Consider the following 24,855-nt stretch of genomic DNA (forward strand, 5'->3'; position numbering starts at 1 on the left):
ACAGGTTGCTTTTCACCCCATCGTCCAAATCGCTGATAAAGAAATTGAACAGCGCGGGTCCAAGGACCGAGCCCTGGGGGACTCCGCTGCCCGCTTCCCCCCCAGGTCGAATATCACCTGTCCACCACCACCCTCTGAGTATGACCCTTCAGCCAATTAGCAATCCATCTGACCGTGTAGGCATCGATGCCACAGTCGCCTAGTTTTTTAACGAGGATGGGGTGAGAGACAGTGTCAAAGGCCTTGCTGAAGTCCAGAAAGACTACATCCACAGTGACACCTGCATCCAATGCTTTTGTGACCTGATCGTAAAAGGCAATCAGGTTGGTCTGACATGACCTGCCCCTAATGAAACCATGCTGGTTGCCCCTCAGCATCACCCCTGATGCCAGCCCATCACAGATGTGCTCCTTGATGATCTTCTCAAAGAGTTTCCCCAGGATTGAGGTAAGACTGATGGGCCTATAGTTGCCCGGGTCCTCCCTCCTCCCTTTCTTAAAGATGGGGACCACATTGGCTATCTTCCAATCATCTGGCATCTGGCCCGAGCAGCACGAGTGCTCGTAAAGCCGTGCCAAGGGCCCTGCAATAACCCTTGCTAGCTCCCTCAACACCCTTGGGTGGAGAGCATCTGGACCTGCTGGCTTGAACATGTCCAGCCCGTCCAATCAATCAGATGAGATTCAACAAGGACAAGTGCAGTCCTGTACTTGGGACAGAATAACTGCATATGCAACTACAGACAGGGGAATGACTGACTGGGTTGCAGTACTGCTAAAAAGTCCCTGGGGGTTACAACTGAATACTAAGCTGAATATGAGCCAACAGCATGCTTTGGTTGCAAAAAAGCCAAGAGCATTCTGGGTTATATTAAAAGGAATGCTACTTGCAAACCAAGGGAAGTGATTCTTCCATACTATTCAGAACCAGTGAGGCCCCACCCAGACTACTGTGTCCAGTTTTGGGCCCCACACATTAATAAGGATGTGGACAATTTGGAAAGAGGCCAGGGTAGAGCAACAAAAATGATTAGCTGCTTGAAAAGCAAGACTTATGAGGCAAGGCCAAAAGAACTAGGGTTATTTAGTCTGGAAAAGAGGAGGCAAAGGGAGGATTTGATAACACCCTTGCAGAGAAGATGCAGATGGACTTTTCTCTGTGCCTACAGAAGACAGGACTATAAGCAATGGCCTCAAGCTTCAGCAAGAAAAATTTAGGTTGGAGATTAGGAGGAACATCCTGGCTATGAGGGTGGTGAAGCACTGGAACAGCCTAGTTAGAGAAATTGTGGACTCTCTATCATTGAAAATTTTCAAGAGCAGGCTGGACTGACACTTGGCTGGAATGGTATAGTCAGGGACAAAGGAGGCTGGACTAGATAACCTTTTGAGGTCCCTTCCAGTGCAACTTTCCTATGATCCTATGTCAAGGAGCCTCTTCCATTCCTTTTAAGATGCTGAACGCAACCAACAAATATGTGCTGCTTCCTCAACACAGCTTAGTGGAATGGAAATTCATGACTAAGATATATTCGCAAAATTATTTGAAACACAAGTAAATGCCAAGTTGCCTATTTTATTAATCTATAATCACATGAACATAGAAAATAGTTTGTAAGACTGAATTTTCTACAAGAGTATGTTAAATTACTTTTCAGTACTACTGGGACACCAACTACTAATCATGTACTTTCATATTATTGCATCAGTGATTTTTCAATTCTTGGAGGTTTTGGATTAGTTTACTGTTATCTTATCCTGATTCTGTAATCCGTTTTATAGTCTTCTAGAGACTGACACTGTTTCTAACTCCTGTGTTATGAAATTTTGCAGAGATAGCTTGACACCAGATACTTTGCCTAAATATTTTGAAGTGCTGCATCTAACTTGCATCTATTTTAGCGGTTCAAATTTGGAATGTCTATTTTATTTTCTATTTAAGTTTTTGTAACTGACTGAATTTGTTTTCTCTAATTATTCCCACTGGAGAAAAGGGATGATCTAAGTGAACACCTGAGTGGAAGTATTATCATTTAAGTAAAACAATTCAATTGCATATGCTTCTGAAATTTAACTTCCATCCTATTATCATAATTTTATCCTTTCAGCATTTGATGCTTAAGAAAGGGCTCTGTCCTCAGCCTTATTGTCCCTTCCATTAGACTACATATCTCTGCTGACACTGACTTGTTTGGTCAGTCTTTTATCACAGCATTTAATGGAAATCAATTAAAAGAGATCTAGCTAACCTAAACAAACTCGGATGAATATGAAATAGAACAACATTCATTATGTGGCCAGTGTATGAAATACTCATCATTCTAATGTATTCCCTCTTCTGATGATTATAGAAAAATATTTGGTAGTGCAAACAGAAACAAAGGAGTTTATTAACTGCCTGGAGAATATGAGATAGGGTTATTACTTTCTATTTGTATTGGTGCAGTAGGTCACAGAATTTTATCACTGCTCTATGCATGGCACAGCATACAGCACAGTAGTGTCAGGCCTACACTCCTCTCAGAGTGCATTTAAAATAGCATTGTTCTAATGAGGTGATGAGGTCAGACAGGGAAAAATCTTTTTTAGATACAGCTGTTTTATTACTCTATTCCAGGTAATTTTAACTAGGTTTCTGTATTGTACTGCAGTACTTGTTTGCTTTTCTGTATCAATGTTTCTTGAAGGTTTATTTACAGTTATTTAAAGGTCTCCTTTATTTTTTCTTCCTAGTGATTCCCAACTGCATACATAGAAACTCATTCATATGTTTTCCATTTTACCTTCTGAAATAGTGGTTTGTTACCAACCATCAGACACCCACAGCTGCAGACTAATGTTTACAATACTCCTCTTACAGACTCATGCTAATTTATTGAATACTTAGTTCACTACAACAGCCAAAAGTATATACTATGTGGCAAGACAATGACAATTAAATCACTGATGAATAATTATAGGGAGAAGAAATCAGGATTTTTGTTTAATTGTTTTCAGTAACACTTAGAAGATTATAAATTCTGCTTAGGAATGCTGATTCTTTTCTTCTGATCTTTAATGACAGTAAATCAACAAAAATCCATTACTGTACTATAAAAAGTAGTATAAAAGAGAGGATTTTTCTTTTCCTGAAATACAGGCAGTCCTCTACTTAGAACATTTTGAGTTATGTTTCGCACTTATACCGGTTATAAATTGACACCCTGTTTCAACTTTCTGATGTCAGTTTTGACTTTATAACGCTTGATCTGATGCGATGCCATGCTAGCGAACAAATCGCTGTGTCACCCATCTCCCTGGAGAACATCTGTCCAAACTTCCTTGGACACTTTCTTTAAGAAAGCAGACAAGACTCCAGAAAAACCTGCAGCCAAGACTCCTGAGAAGAATCCAGCCAAGAACCCTTCAAAAAGTCCAACCAAGAGCCATTCAAAAAGTCAGACCAAGTCACCTCAAAGAAGTCCTTCCAAATCAATATGATTGCTATTTACAATATAAATACATTAATGTAGCTATATTACTCATCTATAATTGATTGAGTGCAAAATTCTGGGGTATTTTTGGTGAAAACAGGGTATTGGGCCTCAGTTGAAGAACCAATCCCCCATTTATAACATTGTTTCCTATGGGAAAATCGGTTCCGAGTTACAACGTTTCGACTGAAGACGCTGTTTTCAGGAATCAATTGTGTCATAAGTCCGAGGACTGCCTGTAATTGATATCTTTTCTCTTCCTATCCTGTTTTTAAGAGCTTAAACTATCTGAGTACATACATAACAAAAAAATGGATGATTTATTTTCTATTGATTGAATCCATCAGTTTGTATACAGTATGCACAAAAAAAAAGCAGAAATAACCTTTTAATGTACTGGCTGAAGTGCCAGCTCCACTCAGGATTGTAGTTTGTTTCAGAAATTATACTATCCTAAGGAAAACAACTGTCATTCATATCATTTTTAACCTTTATCTTTGCTGAAGCAAGTTGTTACTGGACTGTTGTGAAATATCAATCTCCAGAAGTGTTTCAGCATGAGAGCATAACTTGAAGAGAAATTGAGCTCATTCTAACTTAGCACTGACATGGCAATAGTATACCCACGGCTTATATTGTCTGAAAGCATTTATGGCACTTTTTAAAGTGACAAACACTTTAAACTTGGATTTCTTGCTAAGATCACATTAGAAATGTAAAACTTAAAACTTTTTTCCTAACTGGGTTTGCCTTTTACCATTTTTGACACTTCTTTTTACACCAGTTGGATTAAAACAGTGTTTTGTTGATAATTTCTGGTACTACAGAGTTCATGTGAACCATGGAATGATGTCATTTAATATGCTCTGCATGCCTCTATGCATCTTTTCTTTTCAAAGAAACAGAATTTAGTAAAACTGAATGCTCTAAATCTCTAATGCAAAAACACTGCTTTTAGGTTATACTGTTTATTGTGTTATGTGTATGTTCACTGAGGTATTCTTGAAAATTAGGCCATGATTTGTTTTGATGCACTAGCATTACAAGCCTCACACCTATTGCCCAGCTTTTTTCATTTTGATGTTCAGGCATCACAGTTCTTGCCCATTTCACATCAATACATCAGTTCCACCACATTCTGTCTACCTGAAAAGTCCATATCCATACATAATTTGTACATTTCAATTTGTATGAAGTATAATTTCTTAGTTGAGTTCCTTTGATTAATTTAGGACTTAGGCACAATCCACAGAGATATTTAGGTGTCTGATTCCCACTGATTTGGGGAACTCTTTCAAGGGTTTCAGTTTTTTTCAACCTTGTTAGATTTAAGGCACCTGGCAGAAAATCACAGCTCTTAGCTTTCACTCATTTCTTGACTATGGAAAAATAATAATAGCAATTCTTCCATTGCAAAGAACTCAGAAAGACCACAACAGTCCAGAATGTTTTTTGACACTATGCAATCCTACTTGAATTCTCTGGGTTTATCTTGTGAATCATGTAGAAGTTTGCATACCAAACAGTGTGCAAACACAGCACTTTTAAAGGGGGTTTCGTGGCATCTTAGGGTGCCAGGACAACCTGGCTGAGGATCTCTGATACAGATATTTTCATTTCCTTACATACTAAGGTTACAGAACCTCAAGTTCAGTTATTCTTAATTTTGTTTTCATTCTAATCACAAGAGCATCTATAGTCCCTTTAAAAAAACCCAACCAAAGCACATATGTGCATGTGTATGCATATGTGTGCATGTGCACACACACACACACACACACACACACATTATGTCGTACATTAAGAAAGAAAGAAGCAAGAATATGGTAAGGTTTCATTTCTAACCACTTCTGGGCAGCTACAGAATACCCAAGGCAAAAATAAAATCAGTGCCAAGCCTGCAGAAAACACACAACTGACTGAAGATCAGACACAGCTGTCAGCGTGAGGTAATTGTACAAGGGCTGCCAAGCACATAGAAAAATCTCTGTATTAATCACATACTCATTGGCAGGGATTGCTTTGGGATTCTGGCCAAAGTCAAACAGTGAAGAGTAACGCGATATGGCACCTAAAGCTTGTACACAGCTGAATACACAAGGCTGGCACCAAGATTGGCTCATCAGCTATTTAATTACAAAGAGCAATACCTGGGAGGTAACAACCATAAAAATGTTCAAGGTTGGGTGGTTTTTGACATATTAGCGGTCAAGATAAAAGCAGCTATAATAGATGGTGCAAAATTAAACTACTCCATTCTCTCATTCCTATTTAAATTTGTTAAAATGGTTAGAAAAACAAAATATCCAGCAAAAGTATATGGCAAAAAACCAAATTTCATTGTTATCTATTTAACAAGCTGAGTGATCTAAGGAGTCTTTAGAGAATTTCTTTCAGTATAAACTGTACCTTTGCTGTCTTTGAAGAAATATGGTCAGCATTCCAAAAAGTATATGATTAAAATACTTCATAGGAACAACGATGAGGGGTGGGATGGAAAACGGAGGGGGAAGAATATGACAATCATACATGGTATTACTTCTGTTTCCTCTTCCCTGTCTTCATTCTTTCCTTTCCCTTTGTCCTGTTCTGATACTTAGATTCTTTTTTACTATTTCTGATTAAAATGATCTCTGCATGCAAAGTGATTTTTTGCCACAAAAACCTCTATGAAGTTAATAATACCCATGAATTAAGAGAAATAGGTATAGATTGAAAATTAAAAGAAAATAAATGCCAACTTCCCCTTGCCCCCAGTCTCCCCCAGCCAAGTCAAGGTACGACAACACAAAATAATCCATTATTTCACATTTCTAACACAAGTAGCAAGTAGGGTAAGACTGAGCCTTGCCACCCCTGGTTCTATTCAAACACATTATGCCACACAGTGTCTGAAGGAGCTTACAAAACTTGAAAAAAACACCCTTGAAGGTGGTGGTGATATCTTGAGCTTACACAGCAAGTCAGTGGCAAGGAGAAAAATAGAATCTGTCTCTTGATTACTACTCACAGGAAAACCCTGCTTCCCCGACAATCACTGTGTCAGTTAAATCAGCATACTTAAATCTATATTTAATCATCCAATATTACTGGGTAAGAAATTTGATTTCTAGTGCTTCCATGCACAAATTTATAATCTTGCTACACTACCTTTTTTCTACAGATCCTAGTACAGAGGTGAACAGAGAGATTACCTACTGGTTTCATATTCAAACCAAGCAGTGAACTGAGTCAAAATTATCAACCAGTGAACAAAAGTGGGAAGTGTTATGAAAAAGATATAGGTGAAAAGAAATTAATAAAGTGAGAGTGCCGATTTTTTGCTAAAATTATATAAAAACACTTCTTTTAGAACTGTGACCTAATCCTAGGAAATTATTACTAGTCAAATTTAAAATAAAACCTACACAAAGGCACACTGTTATAACTCTTAAGAACCATACTATTTCTTGAGATTAACTGGAGTCGCCTAAAAGTGCTAGTTTTGACATAGGCATGATATACTGAATATTAAAAAATCCTCACTGATATAAAGATTTATGGAATGCTAGTCCATTTTCAAATATCCCATATGCAAAATTACTATATTCACTAGTAAAGGCAATATTCTGCTCTGGTACATGAAATTGAAAATGAGATATCTAAAGATGAGAGAGCTCAGTTGGTGACAAACAATGGAAAAGCAGCAACAAGAATCAGGAACACAAAAGATTTTCCCCAAAAATTTAAGATACAGAAAAAATGGACACTAACTACATACTGCCTCAAATGTTGCATCCAAAAAACATACAACATTTTCAGAATAAGAGAATATTCATCTGACTTCCTTAAATTGTAATACAATAATTTTTAAATGCTGTTTAGTTAGTAAAATGTCTTCCTTCTTAGAATCCTGAAGCACTTACAAGTGTTAATGACCTAAACTTAATTGCACAGGGAAAATGAGGCAAGAAATGAGGCATCACACAAAGTATGTTGCAGGAGAGGATACGTACCAAAATCGCCTGACTCCCCATACATCTTTGTATGCGGTATGCCTGCCAACCACCTAGTCATTGAGATATCAGGGCAATAGTTTCATGTTGTACCTTCAGATAGATGTGCCTTTGCCTTGCTCATATTGTCACGTCCCTTCTGAATATCTAAAATCGGTTTATAGGTAAAGTAACTTAGTAAAACATTTCAATAAAATATTTTTAAAATCTAGAACTGCATGACTTGAAGATGATCTTTAGGATCAATCATAGTGCATAGTCACTGAACAGACAGAGCACCATTTAATAACATCTCCTCAACATTAAGGAAGCAGCACTATCAGATAATACTGATTTCTAATGCATTCATACTTCAAACACAAAAGCTGTCTCTCCTCTACACTTTTATCTGGACAAGGGATTCTGTACATTTGGAACAGATCAACCCGGTAAGCACCTCTATTTTAAGACTTCTGCACGCTTAAAAAACAGGCACTTTTGCCCATGATGGTCCAAGTATAAGGGCTAAGTGTCTCCAAACAACAATCCAAAATGGCTATGAGCTGGGAAGGGAGGTGACAAGAGCCAGTGCCTGGGAAAGACTTAATATGTTTGCATTCTCACCTTTCTTCAGAGCTTGGTAATCTAACTTGGGCTGCCCATTAGGCACATCCATCTCTTTATGATCCAGAATGCCAAGGCCCTCTTCTGAGGGTAGGCACCTGATTGACTGATGGCATCAAGACTCATTTTGTACATGATATCCAACTAATGGCAGCATTCACCTAGGAAAACCTGATTTCTATGTTTGCCTCAGCCTGGAGGTTCAAAAACAAGTTCCTATTTCCCAGGAGAGAGCCCCTAATCACCAGGCTATAAAATAACCTTGCAGCTAGGTTTTTTTTTTTAATTTTTGTTATTAACCAGCATTTGTCAGGTTTTAATGGTCTCGGGTTGAGGGCTTAAACCCCAAGTCTCCACTTCCTGAGTGATTGCTTTAACTATTATCTGTTTTGCATAAGGTAAGCACTAGCAGAAGACTACCCTCTCCAGTCCTTCCAATGTGTTTTTTTTTCCACAGACAGTGGCAGTGGACTTTGGGCTTTTCAATTAACTTGATGTTGGAGTGAGTTAGGACCTGGCACGCACGCATTAAATGGTGGGTTGGAATCTGATTTCCGATCCCAAAAATCACATTGCCTGCTATACCACCTATGAAATGTTGGGATCAGGCATCAAATTCCAATTTTGTCATTACTACATGCCAGTGCAAGGGGAACCAGCAATCATGATTAAGACTCCCCCAAAACTAGCAAATTGAAAAGCAGGTGCCTACAGCCTGGGCTGAAACAGTATGGTCCTGGGTGGAAATGACAATCAACTGATGTTTGGTTCCTATTCCAGAACTGCACTAGAGAGAGTTTAAAACCCCAGTGATGTGTGGGGCTGGCACCAACAATCAGATGATTGTCAGTCCCAGCCATGTACCACACTGGAGCCAGCACCAGAATTTGCCTTGCTCCTCAGCTCCCAGCAGAGCTGTGGGGCAAGACCAGCACTGTGTTGGGTCACGGGGCTTCCTATGACTCAGCCCCCAGCTCAGCTGATGAATTTCTTTTCGCTCCACACCCTGAAAACAGCAGGGTTCAGCACCGTGCAGGGCTGCCTTGCATGACTGTTGGCTTAACCACACGGGGGGAGCTGTCAACCAATCCTCTCCATGCAACCAGCATCAAGCTGCCTGGCAAAGCAACCCTTTCAACTGAACCACATGTTCAATTTAAGACATGATAGAAAATGACCTAAAAACATTACTCATATTTTGTGGAATATTTTTGTGGCTGGTTTCCCATTTTCTTGCTTCATTAATTGCCTGAATGTATGGCGGGGTTACGATTTATGGTATTATTAACAGGTTAATTGTATCCTAAGTGTAGTGTTTGCCAAGCTCCTTAGATACACACAGTGCATCTGACTGACTGCAGTTAGGTGGAGTTCAGGCATCTCCTCAGGTCCAGTCTGCATCACTACAGAATTAAGATGGGAGCTAATGGGCCAAGCTGCTCTGAGTACATCACTTCTAAACATATGCAGAGACTGGAGCATAGCCATCTACATATCTCTTTCTGACAAAATATGAGTGCCAAATAAATTTAGGCATTTAAGGGGCTCTCTAGTTACTGAAATAAGGTTGATCTGGATCTTTTTGTGACTTAGGTGATAAATACACCTAAGTCCCTTTTAGGTGCCTGGTTTCCCAATCTGGACCTGGGCCTTATGGCCCAAATGCTTATGTAGTGCAGCTGTGTAGCTGCTAAACACTGGGCACAGCCCAGCCAGAACTGGATGAATTTCAAGGGTGGAATAAAGTGATTCCTGTAAACTAGGACATGCCCACCTATTTTTGCACTGACTAAACTCCCACTGAAGCCAATTACCATTTTTTCCTAATACATCTCTCAGTGCAATTAGTTATTTGCTATTCCAATTAGAGGAGGAAGAATTACTTATGGTTACTGCCTAAAGAATTTATACTCTAAAACACACATGTGGATGACAACATACAAGAACAGTACCAAATTCTTCCTAAGATTAGCTCCCAAAGAAGGTGAGGGTTTGCAGACTAACCAGGGGCAGCAGCTAAAGTGGCAGGGAAGCTGAGCTGCTCTCGCTGTTTACTTCAGCTTTTATTTCAAAGGGAACCTCTTCTCCATTCAAATGTGTAGCACCACTGATAAGATCCAGTGGAGTAGAGAAGCAGAGACCTTTGAAGTAAAAACACCAGCGATCAGCTAAGTAGTTTATCCCTAATTTGGCAATCTGCTGCAAATGAAGTGGGTTGCAAACCATCCCAATATGACATATCTGAGTTGTACTATATCCAGCAATTTATAAAGCGTTTTTTTGTCTTGGTCTGCAGCAGGCCTCAAAAGTGAGCACTGGGAACCAGTCTGGAAAAGCCTCAGAGACAAACATCGGACTCCAAAGTCCATTAAGGGATCCAGGTGGACAGTGTTCAGTCCCATCCTCCATAAGAACCACCATCCACCCACTAGAGACACATCCTTTGTGGATTTAGTAATCTGCTTGCAGATTGTGCAAGGTAGGAGCTATACTATTTTTTTCCTATGCTCATATCAGACTACTAAAGACTGTTGTTTACTTAAATATATAAATGATCACTGTCTACAATTAATAGTGAAAGCTAATGTAAATATGTGCTTCTGTTATCTCTTTATTCAGAGCATCCACAGAGGCCCAGACGGAAGATACCCATCTACCTGACAACAGCATCTAGCTCAGCAGAAAGAATAATGTCCCTCATTAAATCTGGAACATGACTGGTGGTCATGCTAGATCAGATGGAGAGAAAGCAAGAGAAGGTGTGATTCAACAGCCCAGTGAGGAAGGTATCTTCCTGGAAGGGGTAAGTCTTCTCATCACAGGTGGCAGAACTGTTTATTGCTTTTTCATTAAACAGTAATTGGTTATAACCTGGTATAAGGAACCAGAACTTAGGGTGAAGTTGTTTTGCAGCAGCTAGAGTAGGATTAATCTGGATGACTTTTTGAGACTTGGACAACTACATTTTGCCTAAGATCTGTTTAGGCACTTAGAACAGGGTCAGCAATCTCCAGCCTCTAGCCATGGGGCTTCAGCAACAGGGGTTTCTGCTATGCTGTGGCACCTCCAGACAATTTCCCCAGTCTGTGGTGGGTAGAAGCTGCAGCAGTGGAGGAATACCTCCTCTGAGCCAGAACAGGGAGAACTGGCAGCAGTGGGTGCTTCCCCCATATCACAGTAGGGGGATGTGGCAGTAGTAGCCAGATCCTAGCACCCACCTGCCCATCTCTGACCAAAGCTTAGTCATTTCAGGCTGCAGCCTAAAAAGGTTGCTGACTGCTGACCTAGAAGGTTGATTTGCATCTGTTCCTTAATGTAATATAAAGATGCAGGGATATTTTTGTCTTGTTTATTTAATTTTTCAGGTAACATTCTCAGGTTTAAGGAACTTTTGTTCAGAACTATTTATTCCAGATAACATACCTGTTAATGTTTTTTCTTTTCTTAGGAGAACACAAAAATACATCTAAGATTGTTGTATATGCTTAGAAGAGAAGAGATAATGTGAAGAGATAATGTTTTTTAGGTTAGAATCTGAACTCTCTTATAGGAGGCACGTGACATGATTAAGTAGGGACTGATTTTTATGCCTGTGCATGGTTGTCTGTAACCTCTTTGGTCCTTCATATTGTTTTGTTTGGTAATGATCTGAATAGCTCCCCATTTTTCTTTGAGTTTGATTTGAAATATTTTCTGTCTCTTGTAAAGGTGTGGAGATGCTCGACTATCCAGCATATATGAAATATTGATAGTATGCATCCTTCACTGAAAGCCCCTACCATTTTATACCTAAGTCTAGGTCATTTTGACATAAAAATGACTTGTGTGAAATTAAACATGAAAGGAGAATGGTGTACCGACTGGTCTATGAAATAATACTTTGACTGATGTTAACTACAGAAATCTTTTTCTGCAGATGTGAAAAGAGACAAAAACAATGTTGCAAACTTCTTCACTATTTCAGATGAAACAAGAGCCCCAGGAATTCAGCTTCCCTTAACTTGGAAATTCTTCCAAGTTACTGTATCTTTCAAATTGCCAAAGTAACTCTTTATACTGAAGAACTTGCAGTTCCTTCTCTCACTCTAATCTTAGGGTTTGGGTACAAAATTATTAGTCACTCCCTCCCTCACACCCTCTTATGTTACTGTTGCAAGGTCTTTAGAGCAGAATTTAAGTTGATTTATATTTATAAATCATTATATAATGCCAAACACATTCAAAATAAAAATGTAAATAAGTGGACCTGTTTTAATGATTGGACTTAACGCCTGGGTGGCACCTTCAATTCCTATGCTTATATGCTCCTATGTTTTTACCTTAATTCTGTGTCATCTAGCAATGTGTCAAAACCCAGCTCTATTTCTAAGGCTTTGCAAAAAAGGGAAGGACCACTTAAATTCACTCTCCATAGCAACAGCTACAGCTTTAAAGTTGAAACAGGTTCTCTCAGTCTGCAGTGCATTCATTTTAAGAATCCTATAAATGTATTTGCATTCTTTTACTGAAAATATAGTTTATATGAAAATAAGTATATTTTTCCACAAATTATTTAAAATTGGCTCCTAATAATTTCCAATACTGAATTTAAGAACTCTGTAAGTCTCTGTTTATTGTGGAAAAACTGATTTTCCTCAGATATATATGACAGAAAAAACTGCAAATGCAAATTAAATCCAGGATTTAAAGTCCTTTTTGTTCTGCTCATTCATAAAAAAATACCACTTAATTTATACCACTGGTCACTACATGGGAGAGATGGTTAGAAAGCCGCAAGCTACAAAACTGTAAAATTTAATAAGATTATTATTTTTTTAGGGTGCAAAATATTTTGTATATATTTGTATTAAAATGTGGGTTTTTTGATCTTGCAAATTGACTGAAACATGCCCCTATACATCAATATTTGGGGAGGTTCTGGAAAATAAATCAAACTGTTCTTTTGCTTGAAAGACTATTTATATGTTCATAAGATCATAGGAAAACAGGCATGTGTGTTATTGTGGCATCAATGATGGTTGCTTTAAGAAAATGACTACAGAATATCTTTGAAAATACAGGAAAATACCTGTAATACTTACATTTTGCCTAGCTTCCTTCTAAGTCTCTGGTTTATAATACTTTTATAATAGTGAAAAACCTCTCTGTGTTTCAACAAAATGCAATAAGTGGGATTTATGTATTTGTTGAATGTTTATTTAAAGAACCACTTGGCGCATTCAGTTCTGAGATCCTTTTTGTGTCCTGCATCCAATATATTTAAAACCTCTTTCCTTTAGCTTTCACAACTTTATTGAAATTCTTTAAACAAACTGTGCTTTCTTTTGCATCCTTTTCATTTCCTTTAATTTTATTTATGAGCTTTTAAAAAGTTAGATGTTAACAAGTATAGCCAAAGATTATATTTAGCTGGATTAAGAGTCCCAAGGCACTTGTTCCCTTGCAAAAAAATCTGCAGCATACATAATCAGTATATGTGCAATTATTCAGATGTTGATAATACCCAGTTACACGTGTTTAATATTGAAGCTTTATTTATTTTTCCTAACTTCTCCAAGAATTACTTATTGAAAAGGTACTCTTCACAACTGCTAAACCTCTGCTGTTTATCAGTCTGGCATATATCCCCCTCTTTCTAACCTAAAGACTTGATTCTAGAAACCCCAACTATCAGGGTAGTGTTTACTCCATAGAAAATATTACCACTATGTAAATGGAGGCTTTAAATCACTAACAAAACAGACATGGCATTTGAGGCAGATTGATCCAAGTGTCCCTTGTCCCTGAAATGAATGAAAATTAACTTGAATTAGGCATGAGAATTAGCAATGTCCTCAGAAAAAGTGTTCTTAAAGTGGGACAATGGGCTCATACATCTAGGATCCCAGGATACAAGGCTCCTATTGTCCCAAGAGAAACCCTTAGTATTACTGGGACTACTTATATAGTACTATAGCCATAAGACTTTCCAGGATTAGGTCCTATTTCAAACTACAAAATAATTATGAATAATTATCTCCGCAGTAACAGCAATTTTGGTGATACTTGTGTTCTGATAACAAATATGGCAGAACTGCAACTCGCTGGCAATGCATTTCTTTTTGTGTGCATAAGGAAAGATATAATCATAGAAAGTTAGGGTTGCAAAGGACCTCAGGAGGTCATCTAGTCCAACACCTTGCTCAAAGCAGGACCATCCCCAACTAGATTATCCCAGCCAAGGCTTTATCTAGCTGGGTCTTACAAACCTCTAAAGATGGAGATTCCACAACCTCTGTGCATAACCTGTTTCAGTGCTTTATTATTCTCCTCATGAGAAAGCTTTTCATAATATCTGACCTAAACTTCTCTTTCTACAACTTGAGACCATTGCTCCTTGTTCTGTCATCTGCCATCACTGAGAACACCCTAGCTCCATCCTCTTTGGAACCACCCTTTGGATAGTTGAAGGCTGCTATTAAATCGTTCCTCGGTCATTTCTTCTCCAGACTAAGTCTACTTTTCTCAGCCTCTCCTCAGAAGTCATGTGCCCCAGCCCTCTAACAATTTTCATTACCCCCTGCTGGACTCTCTCCAATTTGTCCACATACTTTCTGTAGTGGGGTGGCCCAAAACTGGACAGAGAATTCTAGATGTGGTTTCACCAGTGCTGAATAGAGGGAAAGAAACACTTTCCTCAGTCTACTGGCAAGACTCCTATTAATGCAGCCCAGTATGTCATTAGCCTTCTTCTCAACAAGGGCATACTGTTGGCTGTTGTCTTTAAAGACCTATTAAAGGAAGCTACTGAGCAGTTCCATACCATGAAATTTCATTCACATTTCCCCTCCTATTGCTTTATCTGGTTTAGTTCATGGTCAAGGGCTTACTGCCTGGCTCATTTACTTAGAGATGCATGGAAATGAGGAATAGGAATGCTCCTCAAAGTTTCAGTATAGATGCTGATCTCATTTGCTGAGGTCACTTCTGCCTAATGACAATCAGAAAATGTCCTGATGATTTGCCATAATGGATCATTATGCAAATATTTTATTTAAAAGGTCTACAGTAAACTGTAACAATCCTACTACACAGTAGTTACTGTCTATTTTTGAGAACAATTGACTCTATCAGACATGGTAACAGTGAAGATAAAACACAAAAGTAATCAATTGTACAAATCCCTAAATCTATCTATCCATACAAAATTATTTGCATCGATGACCAATTCCACTGAGTTGAGGGAGGTTAGTTCAGACTTTCAAAGAGCTGCCAAAACATTCCTTATTAACTAACTTCCTAACCATTGGCTATAATGTTAACTGAACAGGAACTCAAAATTACTGCTTCGTCTCTGTAGCTGTCTGTAAACTAGAGCTAAATTCTTCAAGGATCAGATCCAAAACTTTTACCAGAAATAATGGAGGTGCAGTCCTATTCCTATAATTCTTGGCTACTTGCAAGAGGATCTATATCTACATTACAGTCACAATCCAGGCAACTGCATGTTCTGCAGTCCAAAAGAGATTTAAAATTAATTCTTCAATAGTTGTTGAGAGATACTTGTCTTACATTCTCATTCACAAAATTTACAGAGGTGGACCAGATGGAACCAGGAGATAGGATCATCTCTCTGACTAGGAAGACAGATGACACAGGGCTCAAATTGCGTGAAAAGCTGTCATCAGTACAGGTATATTATGAAACAGACAACCGCTAATCCTACTAGTTTGGGAGGGCCTTTGACCTTGGAATCAAGGTGGTTCAGTAATCAGCCAACAACTCTGTCTCCTGATGATCCACTCCCTAGGCCAATGAAGCACAAGTTACATCCAAAAAGGAGAATTTCTCATCCTGCGAATACCACAGTTAGTAAATTCTTACTGACCTCCAATAAAACAACCTTTGGCATTAGATAAAAGCAACTGCCAAATGATACGCAAACCTCTCAAGCTATGACAACAATCAGTCCACAGTAGCTCTTGTTGGGGATGGCACATCTAACTTCAACCAAGCTTATGCCAATACTCATCTGTATTTACAAAAGGAACATGTGTTACTGCTGGCAGAAGGAATGGATAGATGTTTCTCGGAGTGGTAGCTTTTAAGCTGTCAAACCAAGCAATAACAGCTAACCTACCACACCATCAATTTTTAAATGGTAGTTCCAATTCATCCTGCAGTGCATGATGCCTACAGTTAGTATGGTGGTGTGGCTTGTAAGCCTACATGGGCTCCATTTTGTCCTAGTCATCAGAAATAAGTTCCTGCAAGAGCAAACAATGACTGCTGCTGTTGTAATTTCCCTCTCCTTGTCACCAGTCTCCTGGGCTCAGAAAGGGTATCATTAAACTAAAGAAACAGGTGCAGTTTGAAACAAAGTCAGCTAAGGTAGCTAACTGATTTGAAAACACCTTATTTTCCTAAAAAATACAAGCTCCCAAGAGCTTATCAATGCTACATATTCATTTTTTTTAAACTTCTATTGCCAGTGTCATGGAAATAAAATCATTTAAAAAAAAGGTTTGAGACATATGATGTAAATTATAATTTGGCTCATTATGGACAAACTAATAAATTGCATTATGATTTGTCTCATAGAAAGGGTAACAGTAGACTCAAAGGATGGTACAGTCATGACTCCCTGGCAAGTGGAAGTCAGTGCATTGCAGAAGTGGAAAAAATATTTCTCATTCACTCCCCTTAAAGACAGCTTGTATTCTTGGGAGTGCATACGACTCTGTATTCCCTAAGAACAGGAACTGAGACTGGCTATGGTGCCAGTCCTCTACTGTAGACCCATGTAAGAACCAAAGATAATGTGGTCCTTTGGGGCAAGTGTAGCAACTACAGTTGTAGATACTATGATAACTATTTTTGCAGTAACATTCAGAATTCAACAGATTTTTCAGAGCGTGATTGAAATTACTGACGTGTTCTTTCACAGGAGAAGACTGTGATGTTTTCCTTCTTTTTCATAAGGAGCTCTTCATTAGCAAAATTTACATCCTTCAAGCTGCAAGAAATTAAACAACTAGGAATTCTAGCATACAATTTAGCTTCATTTCTCTGTGAAACTGCAGTATCTCCTATCTCTGTGCACCTGTATTTGTTTATGTTTGCACTTCCAATAAAACATCACACCTGCTCTTTTGGCTGTGGTTGGGCAGCATTTGTATCTTAAGGCTTTAAGCTGTCTGAAAAAATAGCACACAAAAATTACTCTGAGAGCCAAATCTAACTATTTCTCAGTGATTAAGTGTCTTTCTATTAACTACATATCTAAAAATATACCTCTCTTTTTACTGTGTTTTTTCCTCCTAGTAATTTGAAGTACTTTGGAATAATTTGCATTGATGTGCCATGGGCTTTGCTGAAATTGTTGTATATGGATGTAAAGAATATGTTAAAAATGTGAATTAAATATAGTGATACATGCTTTACTCTGTAGACAACCTGAAACAATAGAACAATAATTAAGTCTAGTGTAAAATATCCTACTCTTCTCATCTTTATATGGTGTTATTATGCAAGCTTGATGACAACTTAAATGTTGGCATTTTTTTCTCCACTAATCAATTTATTGGTATTTACCACTTTTAGGTGCCCTGTACACATAACAGGTATCATGCAATTAACTGGTTAACTGCACAATTACCTTAAGACCAGCTACATGTGCAAAGTACTTATTCACAATAAAAAGCTCCAATGAGCTATAAAATTAAACCTTGAAAACATGTACTAACTTTATAGCTGGCTGCTATCGAGCTTTAATGTGCACTTGTAGTGAGGTCTTCTCTGCAGCTGTGAGCCCCATCAGCTGACAAGCTCCCAGCTGCAGGAGTGCACCATGCTCAGTGTGAAACCCTTGAGCCCATGGGATCATGACAGCCACAAAATCCCCCAGGCTCAGGGTGGGGGTAAAACCTCCCCAGGCACAACCAGGACCAAGCACCCCATCAAGCATGCGACTCTCAGTTCTGGTTGTGCACAGACCCCATGGCTGGAAACCCCATCAGCAAAGGGGGCTCCCTACTGCAGGAGCCTAATTCTTGCCAATGCAGAGGTAACCCAGGATCAGGCTCCCCCTACACTGGGAAATGGTGCAATTAGATTTAATGTGCAGTTGTGTGGATCGTGCAGTAAATTCAATCATGCCTTTACCTTTGTGTGTAGCTACAGCACTTGCCAATGAGTGTTGGAAAAAAAACAGAGGGATTTCCCTCCTTTTCTTACTTCATAAAATAGAAAATATAAAACTGGAGTTAAAATCTTTCCATATGGATGACCCATATTGACCCAGGTACAGAATCCTTTGAGCATTAACAATCATTTGCTTAATGACACACATAATTTTAATTAACAATACGTTACATGCATTCATCTAAAATTTTGTCCAGATTCTCACTGTTGTCAGGTTACAGGAATAGCTATTCACGTATTCATTGCTACTAAAGACCAACACGATGTTGTTTGCATTGTTGGATTTTAAGCTTTAATTTAAATTTCCCACGGGATTTTTAGTGACACCAAAACCATACTTCCACTGCTAAGTATGAAATGCCAGACCCATTTTTGTGATAACACAGCAGTCCATGAATTTTATGTATTACAGTATACATTGATAGCAACTGTGCAACTACAATCTCCAACTCCTTCCTCTTTGCAAGGCTTTAATGAAGTATGAAGAGTTTTTACAACTAAAAATACCAAACTTCTCCCAGAAATAAAAAAGAAAAATAGCTCCTGAAATAAAACTTTTCATTCAGTGTGAAGTAACAGTCAGAAAACATTCAGTTTTGCTCCCCACAAAAATCTGCTGTACGTGTACTGTTCTACAACAATTCTGCCAATGCCCCAGAATGCTATGCTGATGAGTGCTTTTTAAAGTAATAAGCTTAAATTTAAAGGGCACAACTCAGCATAAATATAAGTTGTGTGCATGTAGCCAAGGGCAAAATCTGGCACAAAATATTTCAGAAAGATGAAAACATAGTGCCCAAGCCCCACCCCCTATCCCCCCCGCCCCATTTTATGAGTGAAGTGTAATGGAATAAAAAAAAGCTGTATTTGTAACCACATAAAAACCTTCTGCATTAATGCCCGGAATTTCAGTGAGAATATTGGAAATAGTGGCAAAACAGGAAAGCTACAGGGCATCCGCAGTGACTGAACCACATAATGTAATTAAAACCAGTAATAAATAAGCCACTAGAAAGGAACAGAAACAAGGTAGTTATTAATTAAAAGGGTATAATGTTCCCAACTTGCAAGCTGGCAGCCTCAACTTTAGTTTAGAAGAGTTACAGTACCTTTTTGGTTTTCATACTGTTCTGACAACAGATGGTAGCAGCAGCCCACACTACAAACTGCCTTGATTTCAGGCGTAGCAGTAAAAATTCGCAGTGTATTTGGAGCAAGATCTCCACATGTATGTAGACCCACCATTATGCAGTCCTAAAAATAAAATAAAAACAAATAAAAATAGTTCTTTTCAACTGAGAGGGAGACAACAAAAACAGTTCAACCAGATACGCTGCAAATAGCTAAACTGCTGTAAGTTTTTAATAAATAAGCTCATGAGGACTCCTGGTGTCCTATTCTGGAAATTTTTGCAGAATACTGTGAACACTTGAGTACTAATGAAATGTGAAACTCTTTCCTTTAAAATACCATCAAGGAATGGAAGTGTTCTTCACTCTGTTGGAGTTGTGGGGATACTCTTACTTGTACTTTCTTTGGCTAGGACAAATCAAAGTCCAACACCCGTAACTGACTCTGAGTCAGTTGTCTGGTTATGCAGAGAACAATACTGGCCATTTTCCTTCGCAACATTATTATTATTTTTTTCTTTACTTTTAGATTTTTACTTAGTGATTCCTACTTTAACATGTTTCAAACTACCTATGACAATTCTACTGCTTATCAATGCCTGAATAGACATGCGCTGTGCTTCCTACCTAAAATGGAAAATAGCAAGTAATTTGAGGCAGAATATGTATTCTGTACTTTTTAAATTTTTATTTTTATTTTTATTGTGAGGTACATTTTCTCTGTAAGAACCTATACTGGAAATGAATGGTCAGTGGCCACATACAGGTGTTACGTTTTTTCTAATGTATGAACTTCCATCTCTTACTGTTGTCCCTCCAATAAGCCTTTTGCCATCTCACATTACCACTGAGCAGAAAGAATTGCAAAGTTAACATCTAGTTTACAATTAGATAACACCCTCTCTCCCCCTCCATCTGTTTCTTCTTTGTGTTTCATTCCCTGTTTCAGCCTGTAAGAAGTTCCACCTAGCTTGCTCCATGCACTTGTTATCTAATGGTTGGCTAGGGGTACATACACATGTAATAATTTTCTGATAGTTAAGCCAGTTTAACATTTTTAAGTCAATTTAACTGTCAGAGCACACACACGTGTTATGGAGCAGAGTTGATTTAAATGTAGTGCAAGATAATACACCTTGGAGGTATATTATCTTGAGTCACACTAAATAAGTTGACTTAGTTCACAAGATGGCTGCTGTCATGTCAAAGAGCTGTACACGTGTACGCTCCAATGTGGCTTAAGTTGACTTGGTTAAATCGACTTAGTTAAGTCACCTTATTTTAAGTTGACTTAGTATGTATGTATGCACCCTAGATGTACACTTTGCAGTACTTTCTGCTCAGTGGTAATACGAGATGGCAAAAGACTATTGGAGGGACAATAGAAAGATGCAAGTTCGTGTGCTGGAAAAAAACAGCATTTAAATCCTGCAGACTGGAAAAACTGGACAGAATTATTCCAAAAGCAAGATAGTAGAAGGTGGCCACAAGATACAGGAGATATGAAAAATCTGTTAAAGTAATCTATAAATTCTGGTAGTTCAAAAGGCAAGTATCTCTTCCCTATCCTAGTATAATCAATTACACTTTTGTAGCCCCACCAATTTAGGACCTCATTCATTTACCTGAGAGCAGATTCTGGTTCTATGACTTAAGACCAGTACATCCACCCACTAGAATTCAGTAGCTCTAAAATATATGTGCCTTTTCTTATAACTGCAATCCAATATTTTTTTCAATGAGTCAAATAATTTTGAAGTTTCACCAAATAAATCAGAACTACTTCCATTTTCCCCTAAATATCCTCAGAATTTGGGAAGACTGCAAAAAGCACATATTGTTGCCAATACCAACAATATCATATATTAGCAGATATTATGCCCTCCTTAGGCCACATCTAGTGCTGTGCTAAGCAGCTACATGACATCTATTTCATTGTGTAGTGTGCACAGTCGTTCTTAGCATTGTTCTCTGATAGTGTCACCATCTTGTTTCATCTTGTAAACACCCAGGTGAACAACTGACTATAAATCAGCTTTTGTGGAAACTGGTCAGGTATGAACCCAACCCCGAGTATTTAGGAGTCCACTTCAACCAGGCTCACCTATAAGCATCATCTACAAATAACTAAGAACAAACTTGCCATACATAATAATATAATCTCAAAACTGGCTGGGATGAGTTGGGGAAGTGATTCTGAAGCTCTTAGAACATTGCTGCTGGCCCTTGCTTATTCAGCAGCTGAGTACTGTCTTCCAGTTTGGGGCAGGAGCACTCATACCAGCCTCAGTGACTCTCAACTGAATAAAACACTGAGATTCGTAACAGGTACTTGCAGATCCACTCCTGTTCCTTGGCTGTCTGTTCTATCCCATATCCGTCCTCCTGATCTTTGATGTAAACAGACTACTTTAAGAGTCTACAAAAAAACTGCCTACATTTAATACACTATCAATTTTTGAGGAACTTAATGATCTCCCTAAACCAAGGCTTAAGTCGAGAAGGCCACTTTGGGGTGCGTGAAGAGAGCTGAATGGCAAGAACTCTGACATCATTGTACACACTTCACATCAGTGTAAATACTTATATAAACTGCAGGGCACTGAGATCAGCTCATTATTACTATTATACCACAATCAGTTTAAAAATAGTGATAACCATCCAAACTATAAAAATACTGTTTGCATTTATTCTTCCAGACTTTTACCAGAGGCACATTACTAAATATATTTAAATAATTAAGGAAAGGTTAAATAAACATTAGGACCAAGATTAAAAGAGTACTGTATAAACCACTTAAGATACCCATGGGTAAGGCAATTTGCCATTTAAATTATGCAAATGGCAGAATCCATTTGCCAAATTCCAGTAATTTCAATATTAATATTCCTGCAGGTATGCTACTCCTCGCAGGAACAGCCTACTCTTAGCTGTTTGCACCTTATAAAGGCAGGATACATTATTAGTTGCCTTCTAAAAGAAGCCTTGAAATTGACATGATCTAGGTACTTTCAGGGCTGGTAACAGCCTAGCGCTGAGAGCAATGGAAATTGCCCAAAAAGATTAATCACCAACTCTCCTTGCTAGGCAGTGTTCTGATTACAATGGATAGGCTGATTTGGCAAATAGTCAAGTTAACACGTTTTGTAAGATTCCTTTTTTTAACTGCAACTCATTAAAGAGATCACTGTGAGCCAGGCCAGTCTCTTGCTGCATTTCCTATCCTGTCCTTGCATTGGGATAGCCTGCTCTGCATTCTTAATAAGATTTCTTTAAGGTACAACCAGCTCTCTTGCACTTATTTTGCCCTTTGACTTGGTTCCATAAAATCCTGCCTGGATTCCTCAAATTTGTAAATGTCTGCTTTTATGAAGTCCAGTGTTTTTATTCTGCTGTTCTTCTTCCTTCAATTTTTTTGACTGCCTCAATACTTTTGTGGATTGAGCCCTTTTACTAGACAGCAGTTTACCAAATTCTTCTAAATAATTAATTAGAATAAAAAATATATCATTAGAATATATGCAGAATCAGAATATAAATTATTGTAGGGTAGCTGAAAAATATGTTTTAACTACATTTTAAATGTTAATTTTAGCTACACTTCAGAGCCAATCCAAAATGGTCTAACAGATGCACTAAAATAAGAAAACAGTGAATACATCAGCAAGAAATGCAGTATTGAGTCAGAATTGTCTGCTTGCTCACACAGCTGACAGCATTCTATATCCACTCTGCACTATGACAGTGACTACCCAAGATGTAAGGCAACATAAAATCAAACAATAATAGTTGAAAAATATAAGTGAAACAACCTCTAGATCTGTAATGATGTCAGAGAGTTCTGTTCCCGCAGTGATATATGAGGTCAATGGAAAATAAATGTTTGATTCATTTGACTTGCTCGCTCTGGCCTTGATGGAGGCTATTTTTCTTTGTTCTTTTTCATCTTCAGAGAGCTCTAGGTAGTTATTTTTGGATGAAGTACCTTCTATAGCATCACTAGGCAGGATGTTCATAATAGAAAAGGCATTTTCAGAAAGTTTGTTCTTATAAGACTGTAGCTGTGCCACTCCATGAAGTTCAGTTTGTTTGCTGGTTTGAGACATTTCAGAGTCTGTGAAAACTCCAGTACTTTCCAGAGGAATTGAAGCTGAAGTAGCCAGATGATCCTCCCCATGAAGATGGTTGTTAGCATTTAAGAGGTCTTCATTGATATTTGATTTACATTTCATTTCATCCTCCACTGGCCCTTCCTTTGCCTCTTCCACCACTTGGCCTTTGACACCTGTTTTTGCCCGACTTTGATAGGCTCTCCAGTGTTTCTTCAATTTCCTATTCCGTTCATTAGCTCCATGAGTATTGGTGCTTGAGGAATCAATTCCATAAACCTTTAAGTTATATTGCATGGATAAAAAGGAACTCAGGTAGCCTTTTCCAGAACCAAGGTCAATCACCTAGGGTAAGGGAAAAAAAGGAAAAAAAATAGCATGTACCGTATTAATGAATAATAAATAAACAATGTTTCATTCAAATACTAAGAGTGAGTACCCCACCCTTCCAAGAAAAATAAGTTTAACTTAGTTTATTTTCCACTTATTTCTGCTAACAAATACTTTATTGATCAGGTTCTGGTTTTAAAAAAGAAAACTGTTATTTCTATAAGACAAAAATGTTAAGCTGTTTTGTTCTACACCATAAACGTAGTCAATGAGATAACCATGACTCTAAATGTCCTAGCGTTTCATACATGGCTTTTAATGTACGTTTTGGCACAGAAGTTCCTTTTATAAAGGGGAAAAGAGGATGGTGTGGGCATGTTTGGCGTACTCTGGCAGCCTATTCTGGGCAGCTAACCCAAAGTATGTCATCCCCATGGCAAGATTTTTCTTGAAGTGACACACACAGGACTCCAGAGCTCACACGCTGGATTTTTCCAGCTGTCAGCTGATGGGAAGGGATGCCTGGCCAGAATGTGTAGGCTGAAAGTTTAGAATCCTTAAGGTTTTCAGGGCAAATGTGCATCTACATAGACTAGTGGTGAGTGAGAGACAAGACATACTTCGGTTATAATTTCTATAAATACATTTTACTTGCATTTTAGTCTCCACCACCATAAGATCCAAAACAAAAGAAAATAAAGTCTGTGGAATGTTTTTGCCAGTGATGAAAGAATGATAGGCTAAATTTCAAAGATGGATATTACTGCAGCACAGAAAATGTCACAAGTCTTTTCATGCTTGCATCTCTAAAACATATTGTATTCTTTCTATGAAATAAACCCACTGGACAAACTCAGTGAATTGTCTGAAAACTTATTTATTTTAAACAAATATGCAAACTGTTTCTAGCTTATTTGTTGCCAAGTTGAAAAATATACATATGTTCTTTATATGCATGTTAAACAAAATATTTATTAAAAAAAGGCAGTGATTTGATGTTGAAACAGAAAGACTGGATTGAATTAATTCCTGCT

The 24,855-nt window shown here is 38.1% G+C and overlaps 1 protein-coding gene across 3 annotated transcripts in view; it reads right to left on the minus strand.

The window, feature by feature from the left end:
* METTL25 (methyltransferase like 25) overlaps positions 1–24,855 on the minus strand; it is an 83,715-nt gene that overhangs the window by 42,198 nt on the left and 16,662 nt on the right. For all 3 annotated transcript variants that reach the window (XR_003094337.1, XM_025205557.1, XM_025205558.1), the window contains exons 3-4: positions 23,195–23,836; positions 19,362–19,506 (exon numbers count right to left, since the gene is read on the minus strand). Coding sequence is in view for 2 of the 3 variants with exons in the window: in XM_025205557.1 (XP_025061342.1) it covers positions 19,362–19,506; positions 23,195–23,836 (787 nt within the window). In the remaining variant the exon portion in view is untranslated. The remainder of the gene's footprint in view (positions 1–19,361; positions 19,507–23,194; positions 23,837–24,855) is intronic.

This window comes from Alligator sinensis, unplaced genomic scaffold (genome assembly GCF_000455745.1).
Source record: "Alligator sinensis unplaced genomic scaffold, ASM45574v1 scaffold976_1, whole genome shotgun sequence".
Taxonomy (NCBI): domain Eukaryota; kingdom Metazoa; phylum Chordata; order Crocodylia; family Alligatoridae; genus Alligator; species Alligator sinensis.